This window comes from Felis catus, chromosome C2 (assembly GCF_018350175.1).
Source record: "Felis catus isolate Fca126 chromosome C2, F.catus_Fca126_mat1.0, whole genome shotgun sequence".
Taxonomy (NCBI): domain Eukaryota; kingdom Metazoa; phylum Chordata; class Mammalia; order Carnivora; family Felidae; genus Felis; species Felis catus.
Genome location: NC_058376.1, coordinates 29,105,511 through 29,127,382, shown reverse-complemented (window position 1 = coordinate 29,127,382; position 21,872 = coordinate 29,105,511). Strand labels below are relative to the sequence as shown.

Genomic DNA, 21,872 nt, shown 5'->3' with positions numbered 1-21,872 from the left:
GTAGTTTCTCACCAATTAAGTTCTTTCTAGCTTATCTCTTAACTCAGGCAAAAGACCTGGCAGGCAAGGCATCTTGTGATGGGAACCTGACCTACCCAAGCAATAACAACTGCCCTGATTCCAGCAAGACCCCACATGTTTGACCCCAAAACAAGGACCTACCCAACCTTTACTGCCCAGCTGTCTGTACCCACTGACCTTTGTCCCACATTTTCTTATATAAACCTAGAAGTATTTTCAGCATTTTGGAGACAGTCTTTGAGACTGAGATTGCAGTGTGCTATCTTCCTGGTGTTGACCTCACTGAAATAAATTCCTTTCTTGTTTCTATGCCACCCATCTCTCTCTGCCTTTGAATTTTGTCAGCAGCGAGTGGCTGAATCTGGTCTATCTGAGACCCCTGGAGACAGGTCTCTTGCACCCTTGGGCCCTGATTACAATACCTCCTTCAGACACCATTTGCAAGTCTGGGTTATCATCTGACCAACTGGATCTGGATTGGAGGTTCCAACAACTCCTGCCTTGGTTCAATTAATTTGCTAGAGCAGTTCACAGAACTCAGAGAAACACTTCACTTACTAGAGCAGCAATTTATTACAAATAATATGTATAACTAAGAACAGCCAAATAGAGATGCATAGGCAAGGTATGGGAAAATGGTGCAGGGCTCCCATGACCTCTGTGAGCACATCACTTTCCCCAAACTTCCATGTGTTTGCCAACCTGGCAGCTCTCGGAGCCTCTCCTTTTGAGTTTTTATGCAGGCTCCTTGAATGAACATGAACACAATTGATTAAATCACTGACCATCTGCTATTGATTCAGCCTTCAGCCCCTCCTCCTCCTCTGAGTTCAGGGAGGTGGGATTCAAAGGTCCAACTTTCAAATCACAGGGTTGGAGTTTTTGTCACTCAGGCTCTACCCTCAGGTGGGTTCCAAAAGTCACCTCATTAACATCACAAGAGACCCCTTCGTAACTCCTCTCTTAGGAAATTCCAAGGGTTTTCTGAACCCTATCCCAGAAATGAAGTTGAAGACCAAACATTATTTCTTATTGCAAATCACAATATCCCAAGTTGTACCCCAGAGACATCCCACTGGAGGGTAAGGAGTCTGGGCCATTTATCCTTGGACTTCCATCCCCCATCAGCTAAGAGTTGCCTTGGGCACATTAACTACCCATTCCAGCCTTTCCAGGGCTCTGGAGAATTTGCAGACAGGAAGGAGACTGACTGGCTGGAGGGAGAAAGCTGGGAGCTATGGGACATTGTACTTAGCTGCTAGTGAACTCAGGTGGGCCGGGGAAAAGAGTGAAGATTCATCCACAGCATCTGCTACATACTCTAGCCTGAAGTTTTCCTCTGCTATCCCCCTACTACTTCAGCTAAACTCAACAGTTTTTAGAAGTTTCTGATAATTTAACATTGCAGGATAATTATTTTCCTTATGTTAGCCGAACCCCAGTGTTCCTTTCATTTTAGTTTTCTTTTCCTTTCTGGTCCAGTTTTCTTGTTTTGAAAGGCCACCCATAGTAAGATAGATTTATAAAGCATACACAATAAATTCAGAGTCTCTGAAAAACATCAAGTACACAGCTCTTTCCCACCTGCACCTCATGGAACTGGATTATGTTACCCAAAATGTATTCTCTTATCCGAGCATCTTCTAATCCAAGCTTGGACTCTTGTCTTGGACTCCTTTGCTCAGAGTCCTTCAATATGTATCATTTCTACTTTCCCTTCCTTTCAAAAGCTATTCTCTAACTTCTGGAACATGACTTTAAGGGTCAGGGGAATGCTCTGTCACCTCGACATTCACTTAATAAGGGTGTGTGTATATTATACTGATGTTGTCAGCTTTCCACTTTCACATTTATACAATCCTTTGATATAGCTGTTCCACTTTTTAAAGGATGTGTCACAGTTTGGATTCTCCAGAAAGTAAATTTTGACATGGAGTTTAGTGTGCAAGATGTTTATCAGAGAGTACACTTGGGATCAACACCAAAGGAGGGAGATGTGAGCAGTAATGGACAGAGGGAGACATGAACGTCCGTTAATAATTAGAGCTATCCTGTTTTGGACTGAAATGGCCTGGTCTTTATACCCCAGCCTCAATCACCCTCATTTAATGTAGGCTACTCCAGAGTGCATGTCATTGGGGGTAATGCCATAAAGAAACACAGGACAGGAGAAAGAAGAAAGAAAGAAAGAAAGAAAGAAAGAAAGAAAGAAAGAAAGAAAGAAAGAAAGAAAGAAAGAAAGAAAGAAAGAAAGAAAGAAAGAAGAGCACAAAATAAGATGGTATATTTAAACCCAAATACATCAGTAATCACAGGATATATGAAAGCTCTAGATAAATGACATTTTCACACCAATTTTTTAAAAGTCCATCCATCTTCTATTTACAATAAATCAACTAATGGCAAAGGATACTTAAGTGTCAGAAGTAATAGAATGGGAAGGTATATACCATGGTAACATAAAGAAAAAAATTGGCAAAAATGTATTAATATCAGGAAATAAAGACTTTAAAGCAAACACTATTATACATGATAAAGTGGGAACTTGAAAACAATGAAAGTTCAATTCATTAGTATTATATAAATCTAAAATTGTATGTACCTAGTATCATCATCAAAATACGTAAAGCAAAAAATTGCCAGAGCTGTGAAGAGAAATAGTCACAATTATAGTGAAAGATTGAAATTTTTTAAAATGTTTTATTTATTTTTGAGACAGAGAGAGCATGAGCAGGGGAGGAACAGAGAGAGAGAGACACACACACAAAATTCGAAGCAGGCTCCAGGCCCTGAGTTGTCAGCACAGAGCCCGATGTGGGGCTTGAACTCACAAACTGTGAGATCATGACCTGAGCCAAAGTCGGATGCTTAACCAACTGAACCACCCAGGTGCCCCTATAGTGAGAGATTTTAAAGAAGTAGATATACAAATCAACAAAGGCTTTAGTAAAATTGAACAATGCAAGTATCAATTATAATTAAAAATAATTGATATTGGTGCTCGCTTCGGCAGCACATATAATAATAATTGATATTGATATCAAAATATTGATAATTCATATTTGATATTGATATCAAATGTAACTAATAATTTAATTATTTGACTATTATCTCTATCTCACTATATATCCATCTATCTATCATCACACCAACAAGAACACTAAACAATTAAGAAAGTTGAACTTAGACTAGTCATAAAACAAGTCTTTAAAAATTGTAAAGACAGATATCACATATATTAGGGGTTAGTAAATTATGAACTATAGGCCACATTCAGTTTGCTGTTGATTTTTTAAAATAAATATGTATTGTAATAATATAGCCACAACATTGTCGATGGCTGCTTGCATACTGCAATGGGAGACTTGAGTGGTTGTGTTAGAGATCTTTGTTTTTGTTAACTTAGTGATCTCGGTTCCCAATGGAGTAATTCTTGCACTAGAGGACCCAGTAATAAGGTACCATTAAATTGGAAGTTGAGACTACCACCTGGCCACTTGGAGCTCCACACGCCAATAAATCAATAGACAAAAAAGGGGGTAAATGTCCTGAGTGGGCAATTAATTCTGATAAGCTAGATAAAATGTATTGCTACAACACAAGGGGTATAAGTAGATCTGGAATTTGGGAATTTCCCCTGCTTCTCTATCCCTTAGTATTCCAAAGTTCACAGCAAATGGGATGTTATTTACAAAGCGTCCAGCAGATGGTGCCCAAGTAACATGCGTAGTGGAACTGCCGCTCCTGCAGGCTAGTGGTGGATTTGATTTGCATCCACTGGCCCCTGCTTTTCCCCTTGGAAAGGTAAAGTCTGCATTTGCAATTGTTAAAACGCTGGCTAGACAGCCTCCTGCTTCTATATAGGAGCTGAATGCAATTGCTTGTTTTACTTTGGGAGTAGAAAGAATAAAGGTTAAACCAATACCTTCTAGTTTTTATAGACTTACTGATAGAGTTTTTATAGAATCATAAAATATTCTTGAAATTAAAAGTGTGTGGGCATAAAGATAATACTATATAATCATATATCATATATTTTAATGGAAAAGTCATATTTGAAAAGGGTGTTCAATTTTTAATCCATACTATGCATAGGCATACTGTTTTATTCTAGGGTTAGTGTCTAATCCCGAACAAGAGCACTTGTTAAGCTTTATTTGATCTTTTATAGGAATTCCCCCATCAACTGAAATGAGTATTTGAGATTTTATAAGGGATTTCAATTCAAATTTACAAAGCTATAGATAATCAAAAGCACTTGCTCAGCAAAGTTGAAGTTATAGTATATAAAGGATTTAATTATTTGGGGCAAAATGGTAGAAAGTATAGCTCTGGAGACAACCAACCTAGGTTCATACATTTATTTGCTCTGTACAATTTGGAACAAGGTTCTCAGAGTCTCTCTGTGCCTCAGTTTCCTCAGCTTTAAAATGAGAATAATTATAGTTTTTCCTCATAGGTTTCTCTGAGTACTGTCATGAGACAACATGAGTACAAATAAAACACTTAGAACATACCTGGCATATAAGAAATGCTAAAAAAATGTTAATATTATCACTATTATTTAAGAAATTTAAATTTCATGAACATGCGTCTAAAATATTAAAATTTTATTGTGTAATTTGGGCCACTCATTTAGGGTAAATGTGTCCTTATTTAAATCTTTTATGTTAATCAAATTTCTTTACAAAATGCAATGTTATTATCTTTCATTTAAGTAGAGTATATGTAATTTAATTTAAATGAATTTTGATTAAATCAGGATTTAATTCGGGAACCAGAATTAATTTCCTCATTCTATTTTATAAATGGCATATTCTGGTTCAATATACCAATATTTACATTCTTGATAATTAAACTATAGTTGCAAATTTTGTACTTAAATGTAATAAACAGTTTGGAATGCATGTCTTATATATTTCAAATAATATCCAATTAAATATATTACATTCTGTAGCTACAATCAGACACAGTTTTGTTCTAGTTATAGAAGTTTATTCAGGGGACTCTGATGGGAGCCCTGGAAGGTTTCTCTCCCCTAAGTTTCATTTAGGCACATGATTGCACCTGTGTTACATTGAGACCTAGTGACAAAAACTTCACAATTTGACTTTGATTACATTGAAAAAATATCAATACTCCTGAATTTAACATATACATTTAACACAATCCCACACCATACACTTATTTTGTAACTAAATACATTTTCTGGTAAAAAATAAATTTGCAAAACTATGAAACAATACTGGGAAACAAATGAAAACCATGGGTTTAGTAAGAAAGTATAGCCTACCAAAGAATGTAACATATTTTGATCCAATAGTTACTAAAGTACCCTTGTACAGCCATAAAAATATATCAGTGAAAAATAATAGAAATTTTAGAAATAGATACAATTGTATATGATAATTCACAATGTAAGGAAGTACATAACACTAAGTGATGGCAAAAGGGATATTTAATAAGCAGTGTTGTGATAAATGAACAATATTTAAAAGAATTATATCCACATATTTTAACATATTAAAAATAAATCAAGTTATATTAAATAGGTCGATTTAAAAACTCAAGTCTTTAGAAAACCAATCCTTTCAAAAATCCCATAAGATTTTTAAGTACTAATTGCGTAGTATGACTGGGAAAACTTATTTTAAAGAGATTAAGTAAACTACCCGAGGTCACTGAGCTCTCTACTAGAAGAATGAATCAAACACAAGTTCATTTGAATATAAAATCTGTAATTTTCCATTACAATTCTATATAAAGTGCTTAGAAAAGTACCTGGCGTATTTTGAATTAGTCAAGTTTATCATTTTAGTGGTGTTGTCATGTCATGATCATTAGTATTCTCAGAGCTGGAGGAGAGTTCAGAACCAGGTGAAATAATGTAAGTTAATAGTCTATACTTCTGGGTAATATTGCCAAAGCTAAAACCAGAGCCATTGAAATGTTTCAACCTCCTGAACTCGGTTCAACAAATAATTCTTGGTAATTCATTTCAAGGAAGTAGTGAAACGAAGTGGACAGAAACACTTTGTGCACAAAGAGGTTATGACTTGAGTCCTTTGTGACAGTAAAAATTAGAAAATAATCTAAAATTTGAAGAATCACCATTACTTTATGAATTAAATTATGCTACATTAGCAATAAAATGTTAGGTAGTTATTTTAAAATGATAATTATAGGGGTGCCTGAGTGGCTCAGCCGGTTAAGTTTCCAACTCTTGTTTTTGGCTCAGGTCATGATTTTACAGTGGGTGAATTTGAGCCCCACACTGGGCTCTGTGCTAATCATGCCCAGCCTGCTTGGGATTCTCTCTCTTCCTCTCTCTCTCTTTGCCCCTCCTGAGAATGTGTATGCTCTCTCCCTCAAAAAATAAATAAATAAACATAAAAAATAAATAAGACAAAATGATAACTATGTAGAAAATGTAGCAAAAGGCAATCCTTGTAGGAAAAGGAAAAACATAAATGTAATCATGGTAAAATTTCAATTAAATGTAGTAATGGTGCTCATAGAGAAAATCAGAACATAGAAAAATCATCCACAGGGTGGCCATCAGAGGAGCATGGAATTTGGGTGATTTTCTTCTTTGCTTTTTTTAGAAATCTTTTTTATGTTTGTTCAGTTCATGAAATTGTAAGATGATACATTCAGGTAATTTGCTTAATATATTCATCATCATAATTATTTCAAATATGAACATAGGTATATATTTGACATTTAAATTCAAAATAATGTGAGCTTTAAAGTAGATTGTTTTAGCAATTACAAAGATAATAAATTTATCATATTAAATAATACATACTTTCACTTTCTTTTCCATTTTGTCCAAATTCAGCTAAATTTTTCTTCTCTTTAATCCTTAAAGTAACTCCCAATTAACAATGAATCACTGGGGGAGAAACCATGTCCAAATTTTTGTAGGGGTCTACTGCAATTAAGGCTGGATAATCACGTTGGTAGTCTTGGAAGAAGAATCTAAAGGTTTTTTGACTTCTCTCTGTTCATTAATGTGCATTTTAACAGCCAAATTAATAAAACTCTTGCTTCTATAGCTCTTCCTTATCTCACAAATTCATCTTGTTAATGTTAATGGGAAGATAATTACTACATTCTTGTGTCATACCATCACCTTTCCTTTAATAGCTAAAGATTGATGGTGATTCTAAGTAGGAGAATATTGGTCAAGGAAGGGACAGGAAAAGAGGCAGAAATTGTGCACAGCCTGTCATGACCCCTTTTCAAGCTTTTAAATACACATGATTTTATCATTTCTACTTGAAAGACATTATCTCTGGCACACCTGGGTGGCTCAGTTGGTCAAGCGTCCAACTCTTGGTTTCGGCACAGGTTGTGATCTCATGGTTTGTGAGACTGAGCCCTGTGTCAGGCTCTGTGCTGACGGTGTGGAGCCTACTTGGGATTCTCTCTCTCCCTCTCTCTCTGTCCCTTCCCTGCTTATGCATGCTCTTCCTCTCTCAAAATAAATTAAAAAAAATAAATACATTAGCTTTATTTTAGAAAGTATTTTTTTAATAAGAAGCCTCCTTTGCAAACTTTTATCCTAGATTAAATTACACCATAAGCTGTTCACAATACTGTAATTCACTGGATCTAAGATGTCAATGATTATAGATTTACCATTATTTCATGGACAACTAAGGAAAAAACTATACTACCAACTAAACTATGAAATAAGGTTTTCTTATCTATCACATGTGTTATTTTATATTTCTAAGAGAATGTTTTTAGACTTTAGAGAGTTTTTTTTTATTTATCACTGTTCTACCTGCATGAAAATGATAGAACAGGAATAAACCAAATCAATTCATACATTTCTAAAACGTCCTGGTACTCAGATCCAATTTCTATGAATCCCTCTTCAAATCAGAGTTGTTGTGGTCCTGTTTGTCCACACCACATTGTCCTCTGTGCCATCAGGAGCCGGTGTAGGTGGACATTCTGAAAAGTGTCCAGCTTTTTCCAAACGGCAGACACCTGTTCTGCAAGTTTTCACACCAATTTCCTTGGATATTGCCAGACACCACATTCCTTTTTCCTCTTTTCCCACAGGAATTTGCTTAAAAATCCTTTTTCAGAGAGTAAACATTTTGCTGATCACCACATACAAATTGCAACAACATCACTCATATTTCTTTCCCTCTTTCCCTTACTGTTTTCCCCCACAGTGCACTGACAGCAAAATATTGCTTTATGTATGTATTCACTGTTTGTTCCCCCAGATGTAGAGTTAAGTTTTATGTAGACAGGATTCTACTTCCTTTAAAATTTTTTGTTTTTGTTTTATCCAGCACCTACCACAGTAGTATTTTATCCAGCACCTACCCCATAATAGATACTCAAAGAGTAACAGATGAATGACTAAGTGACTATTCACCTGAACTGTGGAAAATTCAGAAAAAAAAAAAAAAAAGCAAGCACTCCTAGCTTTCAGGAATTGTCCTCCCTTTGAAACGCTGGGGTTATGCACTTAGAAAATATGTTTCTCCCTGAACCCTAGTCTATGATAACAACCCCACCCCTTTTTGTTGACAGCACCTTTCCCTAGCTGTGTGAATATCAGTACACACAATCTTCCATAGTTTTTGGGCTTTCGTAGCATGGTTGGCTACCTTCCATTCTGAATATCTTGATGGTAAAATGCTTCTGGTCAACTCTTGGCTGATCAGCCATATGACTCTTTCAAGTTATTTATTTCTCAAAAATTCCTGGTCGTATGGGCTTAGTTAGATTATAAATGTAAATAATATACCAACTAACATAGTAAATGCACTATTAATGTTAACTATTATTAAGTTTGGATCTTAAAGTCTTCAGGGGACTGTTTTAGCATCTTACATGAGTTTGATAAAAAAAAATACTCAAATCTATTAGAATAGATTTGCACTATGCATTATCTACAGAATGTATAGAAGAAAACATGGACAGAGTTGTGTAATGTGGCTCAATACATGTTCATTTAAATAAGAGAAATGTGGACCTTGCTCCATAAATGTCTCTCTAGAAACCAAATAATGATTCAGGCAATGTTGGAAAAAGATGGAGAAATAAAGAATACGGTCTGCTGCATGTTTAGCAATACCTAGTCATGGGCAGATTGCCTGTTTTCAAGTAATTTGCATCATAAAAAACATGAAAAAAACACACAAAGAAAAAGTGTGTAAGTTTCTGCCATAGTATTTCTCTACCTGAAGTTGTTTGCCTCGTGCTATTGTGGTTGGCTATAGTGTATTCATTATGTTATAACCTGCGAGCCTTCCCCAGCTAATTTGGAACGGTGTTCCGTATCTTGATTCACTGTTCTCTATTATTGCATCTTGTTCATTTTCTTCATATCACTGTACATTTTGTAGTTATTTATTTTCTTGTCGGTCTCTCCCACTAGTGTATAATTCAGTGAAGACAAGAACAATTCACTACAGTCCCAGCACCTACCAGAATGCCTGGCACATAGAAAGTAGTCAGTGCTTGTTAAACACATGATAAAGAGTGGCACCTGGGTGGCTCAGTGGGCTAAGCGCCCAACTCTTGATTTTGGCTCAGGTCATGATCTCACGGTTCATGAGGTGGAGCCCGACATCCTGTTCAGTACTGATAATGTGCAGTTTGCTTAGGATTTTCTCTCCTCCTCTTTCTCTGCCCTTGCCCCGCGCTGTCTGTCTGTCTGTCTCTCTCTCTCAAAATAAATAAGTAAACTGGAAAAAAAAAAAGAATTAAGACATAATAAATAAAGCAGTGAAGATTTGAAGAAATTCTCTGGAAAATATTTGGAAATTTCTCTTGGCTCAATGATGAGCATACAACTTTGGGATCAAAGAAAAACGATCACAAATAAATAGTTACCATAAAAATGAGCAGACTTATAGCTTCTCTCATACATTCGCAAATCACTAGTTATTTGAGGTAAAAGGAAAGGGTATTATATTGCTATGGTGGAAAAACAAACACAAAGAATCCTGGATTCAAGGTAATCCAATACTTTGCCCTGGTTTTCTTTCCAACTGGAGTCGTAGGAAAGTCATTGAACTTTCCCCTGGCCTCCTGGTCTCCTCCTCTGTGACATAGTGGATTTGGAATAAATCCTTAGAACCTTGAGATCTTTTCTAATATTGCTTTATTTTTAATTTCTCTAGTGTTGATTTTTTAACTTTTGTAATACAGTCTAAAGCAGAGCAACTTGCACTTGCTTTTAATACATGGAATTAATAAGTGACCTTATACTGGACTATTATTTGTGAAAATATATAAAAGAAATTTCATTTAAAATGGAGTCAGAAAAAATAATAATAATAAAACGGAGTCAGGGGCACTGAAAGGGGTGCTGTCATGCACTATAACTCAATGTAAGAAGGGTCCCTCATCCCAAATGGAAGAAATTTACTTTTCATACCGCATCAACAGGAAAAATTTCTCTTTGCCCATCAATAGTCCAGCCAATGAGAAACTGCCGCACTCAGCCAATGAAAAGCCATCACCACCCTGAACTCAGCAAAACAGCCCCTCCCAGCTTCCTCCTTTCTTCTATGAAAGCAAGCCCCTCTCTTGTGTTCTCCGGACTTGCCTACGGTTTGCCAAAGTTTGCTTGTCCCGAATTGCAATTCCTCTGCCATTCTTGAATTAACTCATTTGGCTAGTAAAATAACTGGCTCTTTTGTTTTTTAAGGTCAACATGTTCTTCTAATTCCACTTAGCTATTATGAAGAACGCGGGGCTGAAAAAGTTGGCAATTTTCTCTATACTGCCAGATTCTGAGGTCTGAGGTCTGAGTTTCATAGAGAAAAAACCTGTGCATACTTGATAGAAATAAACCAAGATATTCTAACCTGAAAAACGTTTGATTCTCCCTGTCAAAATCAATACCTGCCCTTTCCTTTTGCTGCTAAATGCCATTGTTGTGATTCGTGTGGAAATTCTGAAGAAATTTGGTTATGCTTACTACTGGGGGAAAAAATAGTAGCCATGTTCAATAAAGAATAAAGCCATCAACTCCAAATGACAGACCTGCATGTGGGATTCCCTGTAAACCCAGTAGAAGAAAGCCAAGTTCACCTTTAATAGACAGCCGTCTGTTGGCAGAGTCCTTTGGAAAGTTGTTCTATCTGCCCCTCTAAAGTCATGTTTGGAATCGTGATCTGGTGACTGATTGTTTAAATACAACTTGTCAAGGTTTATACTCTTTGAGATGTGCTGGTCTCCAGTTCCCTCCCACTTTCCTATCCACAGTGACACACTCAAAAGCAGTCTCAATTCTTGCATCTTAATATTTTACAGGTTCTCTTCGTGGAGTAAATCCAATCATTGCTTCAAATACTCTCGTTCCCATGTGGATAAGGAAATCTGGAAAGACAGCCTCATAATTCTGCTCACTGGCTGTGCTTTACATTTCTGGTTTCCCATGTCAGCTGGGCCCTAGCCTTTGGACTTTTTAGATATGGCTGTAAATGTAATGTGATTGCAATGTTTACTGAGTACTTAACCACATGCTAGGTTCTGTGCCCAACATTTTAATTTAGACTCTAATTCAGATTCTAATTTAGTACTTTTGGTGCCCTGTGAGGTAAAAATTAGGCTGAAAAGCTGAGGCTAAGAAACAAGAAGCTAAGTAACTTGCCTTGTTTCACACAGGTCACAAATGCAAACCGAAATTCTAGCCCAGTTCTCACGCTCAAGCCTTGTTTTCAACCCGGTCCTCAGTAATCTCCTCCTCTCTTATTCTGATAATGAGCCGTGGAGGTACAAAGCATGTGCTGAAGAATTATATGTCTATTTAAAAACACACCTGCCTGGGGCGCCTGGGTGGCGCAGTCGGTTAAGCGTCCGACTTCAGCCAGGTCACGATCTCGCGGTCCGGGAGTTCGAGCCCCGCGTCAGGCTCTGGGCTGATGGCTCGGAGCCTGGAGCCTGTTTCCGATTCTGTGTCTCCCTCTCTCTCTGCCCCTTGCCCGTTCATGCTCTGTCTCTCTCTGTCCCAAAAATAAATAAACGTTGAAAAAAAAAAATAAAAACACATCTGCCTAATGGAGAAACATCCCTCATTTAATGTTTATTTTTGTCTACTTTAAAAACTAATGCATGTTTGCTATAGAGAATTTTGAAAATATATAAATATGGAGAATAAAAATCTTTCATAATCTCACTATCCCATGGGGACCACTATTAACACTGCTTATTTGCAAACAGCAAATAATTTAACATTTTTAAATGACAATAATTTAACTAATTACGTATACTTTACAGTTGCTGTCATAGATAGAGGCTATATCCTTTAAAAGTTGTATAATTATATAATTATATTGTTAGCATGTTCAGATGTTAACTTTTATCATAAATATCATGACATAATATTGCATCATGTGGATGTATATATATTAACTCAAAGGTTGTCCTATTGCTATACTTTAATTTTTCCTTGCTCGAAATATATAAATAATGACCCAATGAAAATATTTATCAGTAAAACATTCGATTTCATTGCTGTTTATTCCCTTGGGGTGAAATGTGAATCATTAGGAAATTCTGTTATTTAAAATTAATTTTTTTTTATTTTTTTAACGTTTATTTATTTTTGAGACAGAGAGAGACAGAGCATGAACGGGGGAGGGGCAGAGAGAGAGGGAGATACAGAATCAGAAGCAGGCTCCAGGCTCTGAGCCATCAGCCCAGAGTCCGACGCGGGGCTCAAACTCACAGACCGTGAGATCGTGACCTGAGCTGAAGTCGGATGCTTAACCGACTGAGCCACCCAGGCACCCCTAAAATTAAATTTTAAATATAATGTAAATTCTCTTCAGACATCTCCTGAATGATAGTCTTGCTATGCACCACGGATGAATAATTAGTCTTAGGACCTTGTCTTTTTTCACTTGTCTTCCTCACTTTGTAAATATTTGGACCCATAAGGCCAAAGTAATCCCGGGTAAAACTGCTGGTTCCCCAGGACAAAAGAATGTAGGAAAGCCAAACCAAGTCCAAGTAGTCACTGCTTTCTTTACCACTGTGTGTCCCAGTAAATTAAAGTGTGTGTGTGTGTACAAATATTAAATCTTGACCCTTGAGTATGTATTTCTAGTATTTTGTGTGATGAAATTCTAAGTCGCACAAAGAACTTCTGCTACATGACAAAGTATGATAGGAGCCTTGAGGAAAAACACTTATACAACGGTCTAAACTGAGGCTGAATTGACACTATATCACAGAACACCATTTTTACATGAAAGAATGATTGAAGACAAACTATGGTTATTCAGATTTGGATACCTGGCAGAATTTGCTCAACAGTAAATAGAGCGAATCTATCATTGCAAGGAATATAACTGACAGTGTTTGTTGTCAATGAAAAATTCAAGGTTTTTAGAGAAAGTTGCATTTTTCCACTACCAGTATTCACCATTATGAGCTTGACAGCTTTCCAGTACTTAAAAAATTTTTTGCTGAAGTTGGTGATATCAATAAGCTTTTTTGGATATTGCATTATGATATGTGTCAACATTTGGAATATATTCATAACTCAGTTATTCATACTGAGTTATTCATAACTCATCATACAGTTATAAAATCATACAGTTATAAAAGATTCATTCAAAATGCAAGATAGACCAATGAATTTTAATGTAGCACAAAAGGTTTGCTGATAGGGTTTCAGGTTCTACATTGCAACTAACTTTTAAGAAACTAGCAGAGGTTTGCTGTTATTATCAGACAAATATCCGGGACTACCTGAAGAGCAACTAAATGAGTCCACCTCTTCCAACTATAATGTGTGTGAAGTGAGATTTTCTTCATCTACAAGAAGCATCTTCATGCTTCATCAATCAAAACCATACATCGTAATAGGCTGAATACAGAAGCAGGCATGGGAGTCCCACCATCTTTTACTAAACCAGACATTAAAATGTAAAACAATGCCAGTATTCTTAGGAAAAACAACAACAACAACAAAAACTTTGTTCTTTAAATATAGCTATTTTTCATAAATAATGTATCATTAATGAAAACAGATAATGGGTTATTGTTAGCTTTAAATAAGTCAATAAATCAAAAATTTTAAAGTTTCATTTTAATTTCTAATGTAGTGAATATCCCTAGAGATCCTCCATATACGCAAAAGTTATTTAAGTACTCAGTAATTTTGGAGTATGTAAAGGGTTTCTGAATCCAAAAAGTTAGAGCTCTCTTGATCTAAGAGAAATTCATACACCAGTCCTCCGAGAGAGAGATTCTTCACAGCACTGACCATGGGAGCAAGGAATTGGAGTGAGCCTATAGCTTGTTCACTAGGCAATTATTTAAGTAATAATTATCACAATAATTTATGTAATATATACCATGTGTTCTTGCTGTTCTAAGTGCTTTACTTGTTACACAATTGGATTGTGTAATGCTTACCACGAATCTATGAAGAAGGCATTGCTATTACTTCCATTTTATAGATGGGAAAGTGAGCTCTGAGATGTTAAATGACTTGCTGTTAAATAGTGGCGCTGGACTTTAACCTGAAGTCTTACCTCACAGTCTACACACTTAATGACATTCAAGTTCCCGTAAATTGTAGTGTTTGCAGAGAACAAAGCACCATGGAGAAGTCAGAAACAGCAGGTGAGTATTGCACAGCCTCACGTGGGTAGATCCTCTACAAAGAATAAGTTAAAAAATATGGGGGGAGGGAAGGAATTGTATTGCAATTGCGATGACTTGTAGGAAAATGCCATTTGTATACTTCCATGTTATTCCAGATAAATGACTTATGGTGGCTAATAAATGTACCAGAAAAAGAATCAGTGGGGAAATATAAATGAAACAAAATAAAATAAAAATGGCCCTTCACAAAATGGTGGTAGTATGCCATGAACTGAATAGTATTGTTTATTCAATTTTTAATGGCATGGTTAAAAAAAAGCAATGAAAATAACATCTGCTCCATACCAACCTCCCCCCATTAAAACATAAACTATGATTGTCACGAGGAAAAGAATTCTCCCCTGTTGGCCACAGAGCCAAACACTTGTCCAGATAACTATGGGAAACAGGCTGCTCTTTCTTTCAGCCTTATTTCTAATCAGCCTCATTTCTAATCAGCCTCAGAGATTCTGATCCTAATCTATGAAGCTCTCAACAAGAAAGGATAAGGTGTGTGCCTAGAGCACTTCTAAAGTAGAACAGAATCCCTGGAAGGAAAAGAACCCGAAAACGAGTCTTTCCAGCAAGCTAAAAAAATTGAATACTATGACATAAAACGTGTCCCACCCATTACTAAATCCATATGCCCTTTTATTCCCTCTCTCCATGATTTTCTTTTTGCTGAGAAGGAAATATTTATTTTATAATTCAGTTAGTGTGAGAATTCAGTGATAGAATGCTAACTTTGTGGCAATGTTTAGTTTATGTCAAGGTCATTTTTTTCATACTTTCAGTTGCCTAGGTAAATCTAAATATTTTACTGTTTTTTTTAAGTATTGAAGCAATGAAAATTGTCATTCCTTTCTTAAAAACCTCTCATGCCTTCCATCTCATTAGCACAGTCTTACTGTACATACCTCCTTCAAAATAGAGAATCTTGGCATTAAAATACGATTCTGGGGGCTCCCAGGGATTTTCCCCCAATTCCTTTGAGTGGAGACAGTATTACTCCAGTTTCCCAACACACCTATAGCCCTGATGTTTACTAAATTACCTTGGGGACCTCTCTCCTCCCACTGATCAGTAAATTGTGTGTCTCTATAGAGCTGAGTATGTGTAGAAATCTGTCTGCTTTCAGTTGCTAGAACCAGCTTTTTCTGAGGGGACTGATTCCAAGAAGAGGAAGGAAAACAAACGTTGAATTTAAAGCCTGAGCTATTTTTAGGCCTCTTCTTCCTGGCTTACCTCCTTTATGGCACAGGTCCAAACTTCCTTCTTTCCTTGTATCTGAAAAGCAAGGACTAGCTCTACAAGAAGATCTTGCACATGGAATCCACACAGTGAGCAGTTTCAAAGTACAGATGGAGAAAGGGCCCCTCAGGCTGAGGCTGCTCAATATGAGATATCCCCAGATTGGCACATGAGTTTGTGTAAAGTTCTGGAAGAAGTGAGACAAAGTTTCTAAGTCCTGAGCTGCAATCTCATTTCTTCATAGACACATTTGTTTTAAAGTAAAATCTGTTACTTCCTCTTTGCATAGGGCCAGACAAACGTGGTCCAAAGAGAGGAAGAAAGCCAAATAAATCTTTTCTAGACATCTATGACAAATCATTTAGTCTAACCCTTATGTAGAAATTATCTGGTTCCTCACAGTTTGACTCATTCTATGAGCAGATTAAAACTTCCTCCAGGTATCATCTTTGGGCCTTTTTCTCTTGGAAGCTGGCTCTCTCCAATGCTAAATCTCATTCTTTCTATTTACCTCTAACATTAATTTCAAGAAGCAGACATAATTTTCCTTTGTCCTGAAATATAATTACCCATCCTTGTAAAATCATCACACTGCCTTATCTTTACCCCATTATTCAGAATGTCTAAAATTTCTTCCCCTTGGGGTGCTTGGCTGGCTTAGCCAGTGAAGCAAGACTCTCTATCGCAAGGTGGTGAGATTGAGCCCTACATGGGAGCCTACTTTAAAAAATAAAATAAATAAATAAAAATAAATAAAATTGCTCATTCTTCTGTCGCTTCAGGGTCTAAGGTAATTGAAACAAAATATTTCCTCAGACCAATGACACATCTCAGGGATCAGCAAATCTTCCTCAAAGTATTGCATACACCAGACTTCTTCTTTTTTAAAAATGTTTTATTTTTTTTTATTTTGAGAGAGCAAGCACAAGTCGAGGAGGGGTAAAGGGAGAGAGGGAGAGGGAAAGGGAGAGGGAGAGGGAGAGGGAGAGGGAGAGGGAGAGGGAGAGAGAGAGAGAGAGAGAGAGAGAGAGAGAATTCCAAGCAGGATCCTCCCTGTCAGCACAGAGCTGACCCTAGGCTCAATCTCACCCACCAGGAGATCATGGCCTGAGACCAGCAAGAGAGTGATGCTTAACTGACTGAGCCACCCAGGTGCCCCTACAGCAGTATGTCTTTATACAAGGCTCCCTGTTCCTTAATAGTTATGGAAACTCAAAATGCCATCCTTAACATTATATTCCCTTTTATATGTCTTGTATCTCGTTTAGCTCTTTGCTAGTTCTAGTTACTGGGGAGTTTTTCATTTATTATGTTGCTTTATACTTAATTTGAAGAATAAAATTTGGATTCCATATACTCCTATGGTTTTCTAATAGTAAGGGAAGCATTTCATGTGTTTCTAATTTTAAAACCAGTCCAATAAAATTCACTTCATACAATTCTACTGACACCTGTTGTCCTTAACAGTTTCCTGTAGGGGACAACTGCAATATTCTGTTTACAAACAAAATTTCTCCCCTCATCCCAGGGAGAAATGAGCTTTGTGCTCTATCATGAAGAAACACTGATTTTCTAACAGAGCAATCCTGCAGCTTCAAGAGTGGAGACCTACAAAGTGCAAACTCCCCCGGAGGCAGAACTTAGTACCCTACAGAAGGTCCCGCCTCTCCTTCCGCCCCTACCTCCTACTCCGACCCCCCTGCCTGCTCCACCCCGCGCCGCCTCCCGCCCCCTGCCGGTCGCCCGGGGCGCGCTCGCGGGAAGGGTCGGGTCCGGGCACGGCGACTGCCAACTAGGTCTGGGCTGAGTGCGCGCGTCCTTCCACCTTGTAGGCGCCGGACTGACCGACCCCAGCGGAGAGAGGTGACAGCCTCGGTGCCTCTCTCCGCCTCCCGTCGTCGCCAGGCGCCCGAGCACCATGTTCTCCGGCCCGCGGAGGTGGGGCGCCCGCGGCGACTACGAGCGGGTCCCCGAGGGGCCTGAGGCGCAGGTAATGCTTATTGGTCCTGCGGGGAGAGGCGGGCGGTCTCCCGGCCACTCTCGATGGCGAAAGGGAGTTGCGGAGGGTAGAGCCTCCTGTTAAGACGCTGAAACGCAAAGTGATGGTTTAGAGTCTTGTTTTAGCCGTAATCACACACGAGACACACACACACACACACACACACACACACACACACACACGAGGGCAGTCTTGAGAGCGGCAGTCGAGGAGGCTGCTGGAGGAGAGAAAGAGGCATCTTTGTTTGAAGGGATGAATAACTCCCCCGTAGTAAACAGAAACAAGCATTTGAGAAAAGAACGAGTGGACCTGGCATCGCTGAAGGAGTAGAGGTTGGAATTAGAATTCTGCAAGCGGTGGCAGACCCCATTGAAGCCGCAGGAGAGACTCGGAATAAATAATGCTGTGTTAACCGACCGTTTTGGGAGACTGAGGTTGGGGCAACCCAGAAACTGCGGACACTGAACTGTGCCTTACTCTGCCCCCATGATAACACGTGCTTCTTCCACAATAGGAGTCACGTGCTAGGGCAGAAGTACAGGGAAATGAACCCCGCACTTGTGTGTTAGGAGGAATTTCCTTAACAAAAAATTCCACTTGTTTTACTTTTCACCACTATAGGAGACAAGTCTTAGAAATAGCCCCTAACGTAAGTAGTTCTGTAATTCTAAAGAGAAGGAGGAGGAGGAGGAGGAGGAGGAGGAGGAGGAGGAGGAGGAGGGAGATTTCAGATCCAGGTGATCCTGTTCTACTCCTGGTTTTTGTTAGTGACTCCAAGTGTCAAATACATATGACGATACTGTTCTGATTACATATGAAATGAAACTATAAACTTCTTTAAAGGTAAAGCAAATTATATGGAAAGTATTCTTTTAAAAGTTTATAAAACATAAATGTTGAATAAATCGCTTAAAAATATGAAAGAGCTCCACCAGGACAATACACCTTTTTTATTTGTTAGGCTTAAAGTGAGAAACGGGTTTAACATCACTAATACAACTACAGAGGTGGCAGTAAATCACACACTTGTAGGGAGGGAATTTATTAAACAAATAATTCTCTTACCCCAAATTCCAGTCAGTTCTTCCCATAGGATTCCATCAATGTTTATATCTTTGACTATTATTCAATCTGGATAGCTTTGTGGACCAGGAATCCATTTAGGTAAGATTGAAAATACTAGTTTTAATTGCATTTTCTTTTTGTTATTTCTGTGATGTCAAATTGAAAAAAAAAAAGTTAAACGTTTCAAAGCATATTGAAAACCTTTTATGATTAATTACATTCCATTAAAACGACTTGATATTTTTGACATAATAGATCTCAGATAAGAATACTACCTACTTATAAACTAAGAACATGGCTTTGTTTTAATATTTATGTATTTATTTTGAGAGAGAGAGAGAGAGAGAGAGAGAGAGAGAGAGAGAGAGGAGAGGGAGAATCCCAAGCAGGGTCCCTGCTGACAGTGCCAGTGAACAGTGAAATCATGACCTGAGCCAAAAATCGACAGCTGGATGCTTAATTGACTGAGCCACGCAGGCACCCCAAGAATATGACTACCTGATAGAGTCTACGGTTGGCATGGTGACCTACGAATAGAATGCTTCTGAATATTTTTCTTGCAGTGATTAGTGGCCATTCATTCATTCCTCCAAAACATGTTTGTTATGAGGTAGTCTCTGGGCTGAAACTGAAAATGTAAAGATAAATCAAATACGGTTTTCTGTCTTTCAGAGCAATTAAGTCTAGTAGGAGAGAAGAAACTGTGAGCAAATGATTAGTCAGGAAACAGTGAGGGTAAATTCAGTGAAGACTGAAGCCCTTTAAATCCTTCGGGAAGAATATGTTGAGATTGCTATGGTAACCCAGAACAACAATATAAGCCTTGAAGGCTGGGATGGGAGGAAAGTAATTATCAAAGTAAATCTTTTTTCTTCCTTCCTTCCTTCCTTCCTTCCTTCCTTCCTTCCTTCCTTTCTTTCTTTCTTTTTCTTTCTTTCTTTCTTTCTTTCTTTCTTCTTTCTTTCTTTCTTTCTTTCTTTCTTTCTTTCTTTTCTTTCTTTCTTTCTTTCTTTCTTTCTTTCTTTCTTTCTTTCTTTTTCTTTCTTTCTTTCTTTCTTTCTTTCTTTCTTTCTTTCTTTCTTTTCTTTCTTTCTTTCTTTTCGAAGGCAATAAATCTTAAATAGGATTGAAGGACAAGTGAGAATTAGCCAGAAGTGAAGTAGAAGGATGTGGGCAGGAGGAAGGGTATCTCTAAGCATCAGCAAAAGCCTGTAACAGGTAGAGTTGAGAGTGTGGAATTATGGCTGGGAGATAGAGTGAACTAAGTAGATTAGATCCAATCGCTTAAACTTCTTAGCTGGAGGATCTTCAGGTAAGTTTCTTAAACTCTAGGTCTTCGTTTTGTCTTCTGTAAAATGGGGATGACAAAAATGGTCTCACCACAAAGATATGTTATAGTTAATGAGATACGATACTTTGTGCAAAATCTGGCACATAATAATTGATTAAGAAACCAATTCTTTTTGATTCCTGGATGTTTTCCCTTCTCCATGAAGCTGTACTTCCACCTCCGCTTAATTTCCTCCACCAATTCCAGAACTCTCCTCCAGTATGTAAAAGAGAGCTGCTGAAGCTAGGGGTTATGAGATATCGTTAAATGTAGCAGTCACACAAACCATATCCTCATTGGCCACATCCGAAGATTGAACCCAAGGAGATTGAAAGCAACACGCTGCATTAATCCTGGAACCTGACTATGCTGTGGTCTCATGGTCTGAATACTTCCTGTTCTTCCATCATAATCTAGAAATAACAGGACCTCTATTTAGTTGAAAATTGCCCTTAAGTCAGAAATGTTAAGGTATGTTTATGGAATTCCTACTATATGCCCAATGGTAGATAAGTACAGTAGATAAGAAAATGGCTTAGAAAACAAAGGCCTGTACTAGGCTTGGGTAGATGAGGAAAGTGGGAAAGATTTGGGGTAAATAGATCTGCAGACCAAAAATACTGTCAGAGTGAGGGTAAGTGAGTTAGAAGGACTGAGAAATGCTTAGGAGAGGATAGGAGGAAATCAGAACACTGAAAGATACTTTTAGAATTGTTCTTAGTTTTCTATATAGATGTTGCTTTGTGGCAATATATCAATAATGAACTCAGTGAGACCGTGCTATGAATTCAGTAAGTATTTATTAAAAAGTCATTCATACATTCTTGGTGCTTGGTAAGGCTTATTACCTTCACCAGATATTTTGCCTGTTTACTGTTTATTTTCTGGGAGGTAAATATGCTTGGAATTCACTGTGATAAGTTCAGTGTAAGATGCCTGGCCCACATCTAAGGCGTCTGTTTAACAGAGGACTCAAAGGACCTCATAGGAGATGCTTTCCCATGGACAGTGGGCCTAGACAGAAAGTTAAGTCAAATACTGAGTTCTTGGTCTGCTAAAATAACCCTCTCTAGAAGCTTTGTAAGACATGGGTGCTGAAACCAACCACCTTTTTTTTTTTTTTTTTTTAATTAGCTCATGATTCTCTGATCAGTTGGATCATGACCTAGTTTGGGTCAGCTTGACTGAACTCTGCTGAACTGTTTTAAGCACTACTGCCAGCTGGAGGGTTGAATGGTGACTGGGTAGTCTACTCATATGTCTGGCAGTTTCCAAGCCAGGATGACAGACAGATGAGCACCTCAGCTCTCTTCTCCGGGGTCTCTCATCCATTAGCAGGCCAGCTTAGGATCAGACACGTGGTGCACTCAGGGTTTTGAGCACACCAAGCCTCTTGGGGCTTAGAATTGGAGCTCTCTTTGTGTCACTCCTGATCAAAATAAGAAGCAACACCAGCTCAGATTCAAGGGGTGGAAAATGGAGTCTACCTCTTGATGGGAAAAGCTGCTAAGAATTTGTAGCCATTTTCAATCTGCCACAGACGTACATGTGTCTTGGATGTGAATA

At 37.9% G+C, this 21,872-nt stretch overlaps 1 protein-coding gene across 5 annotated transcripts in view; it reads left to right on the top strand.

Annotated features, from left to right (window-relative positions):
• The first annotated feature begins 17,628 nt into the window (after positions 1-17,628).
• Positions 17,629-21,872, top strand: part of LOC101095601 (multidrug resistance-associated protein 1-like) — an 89,265-nt gene continuing 85,021 nt past the window's right edge. For 3 of the 5 annotated variants that reach the window (XM_019839508.3, XM_019839511.3, XM_011285865.4), the window contains exon 1: positions 17,630-17,902. In XM_019839508.3, the coding sequence (XP_019695067.2) occupies positions 17,831-17,902 (72 nt within the window). In that variant the 5' untranslated portion in view covers positions 17,630-17,830. Of the gene's footprint in view, positions 17,903-21,872 lie in introns of all 5 variants that reach the window. The other 2 variants (XM_019839510.3, XM_045036726.1) reach the window with 1 other exon arrangement.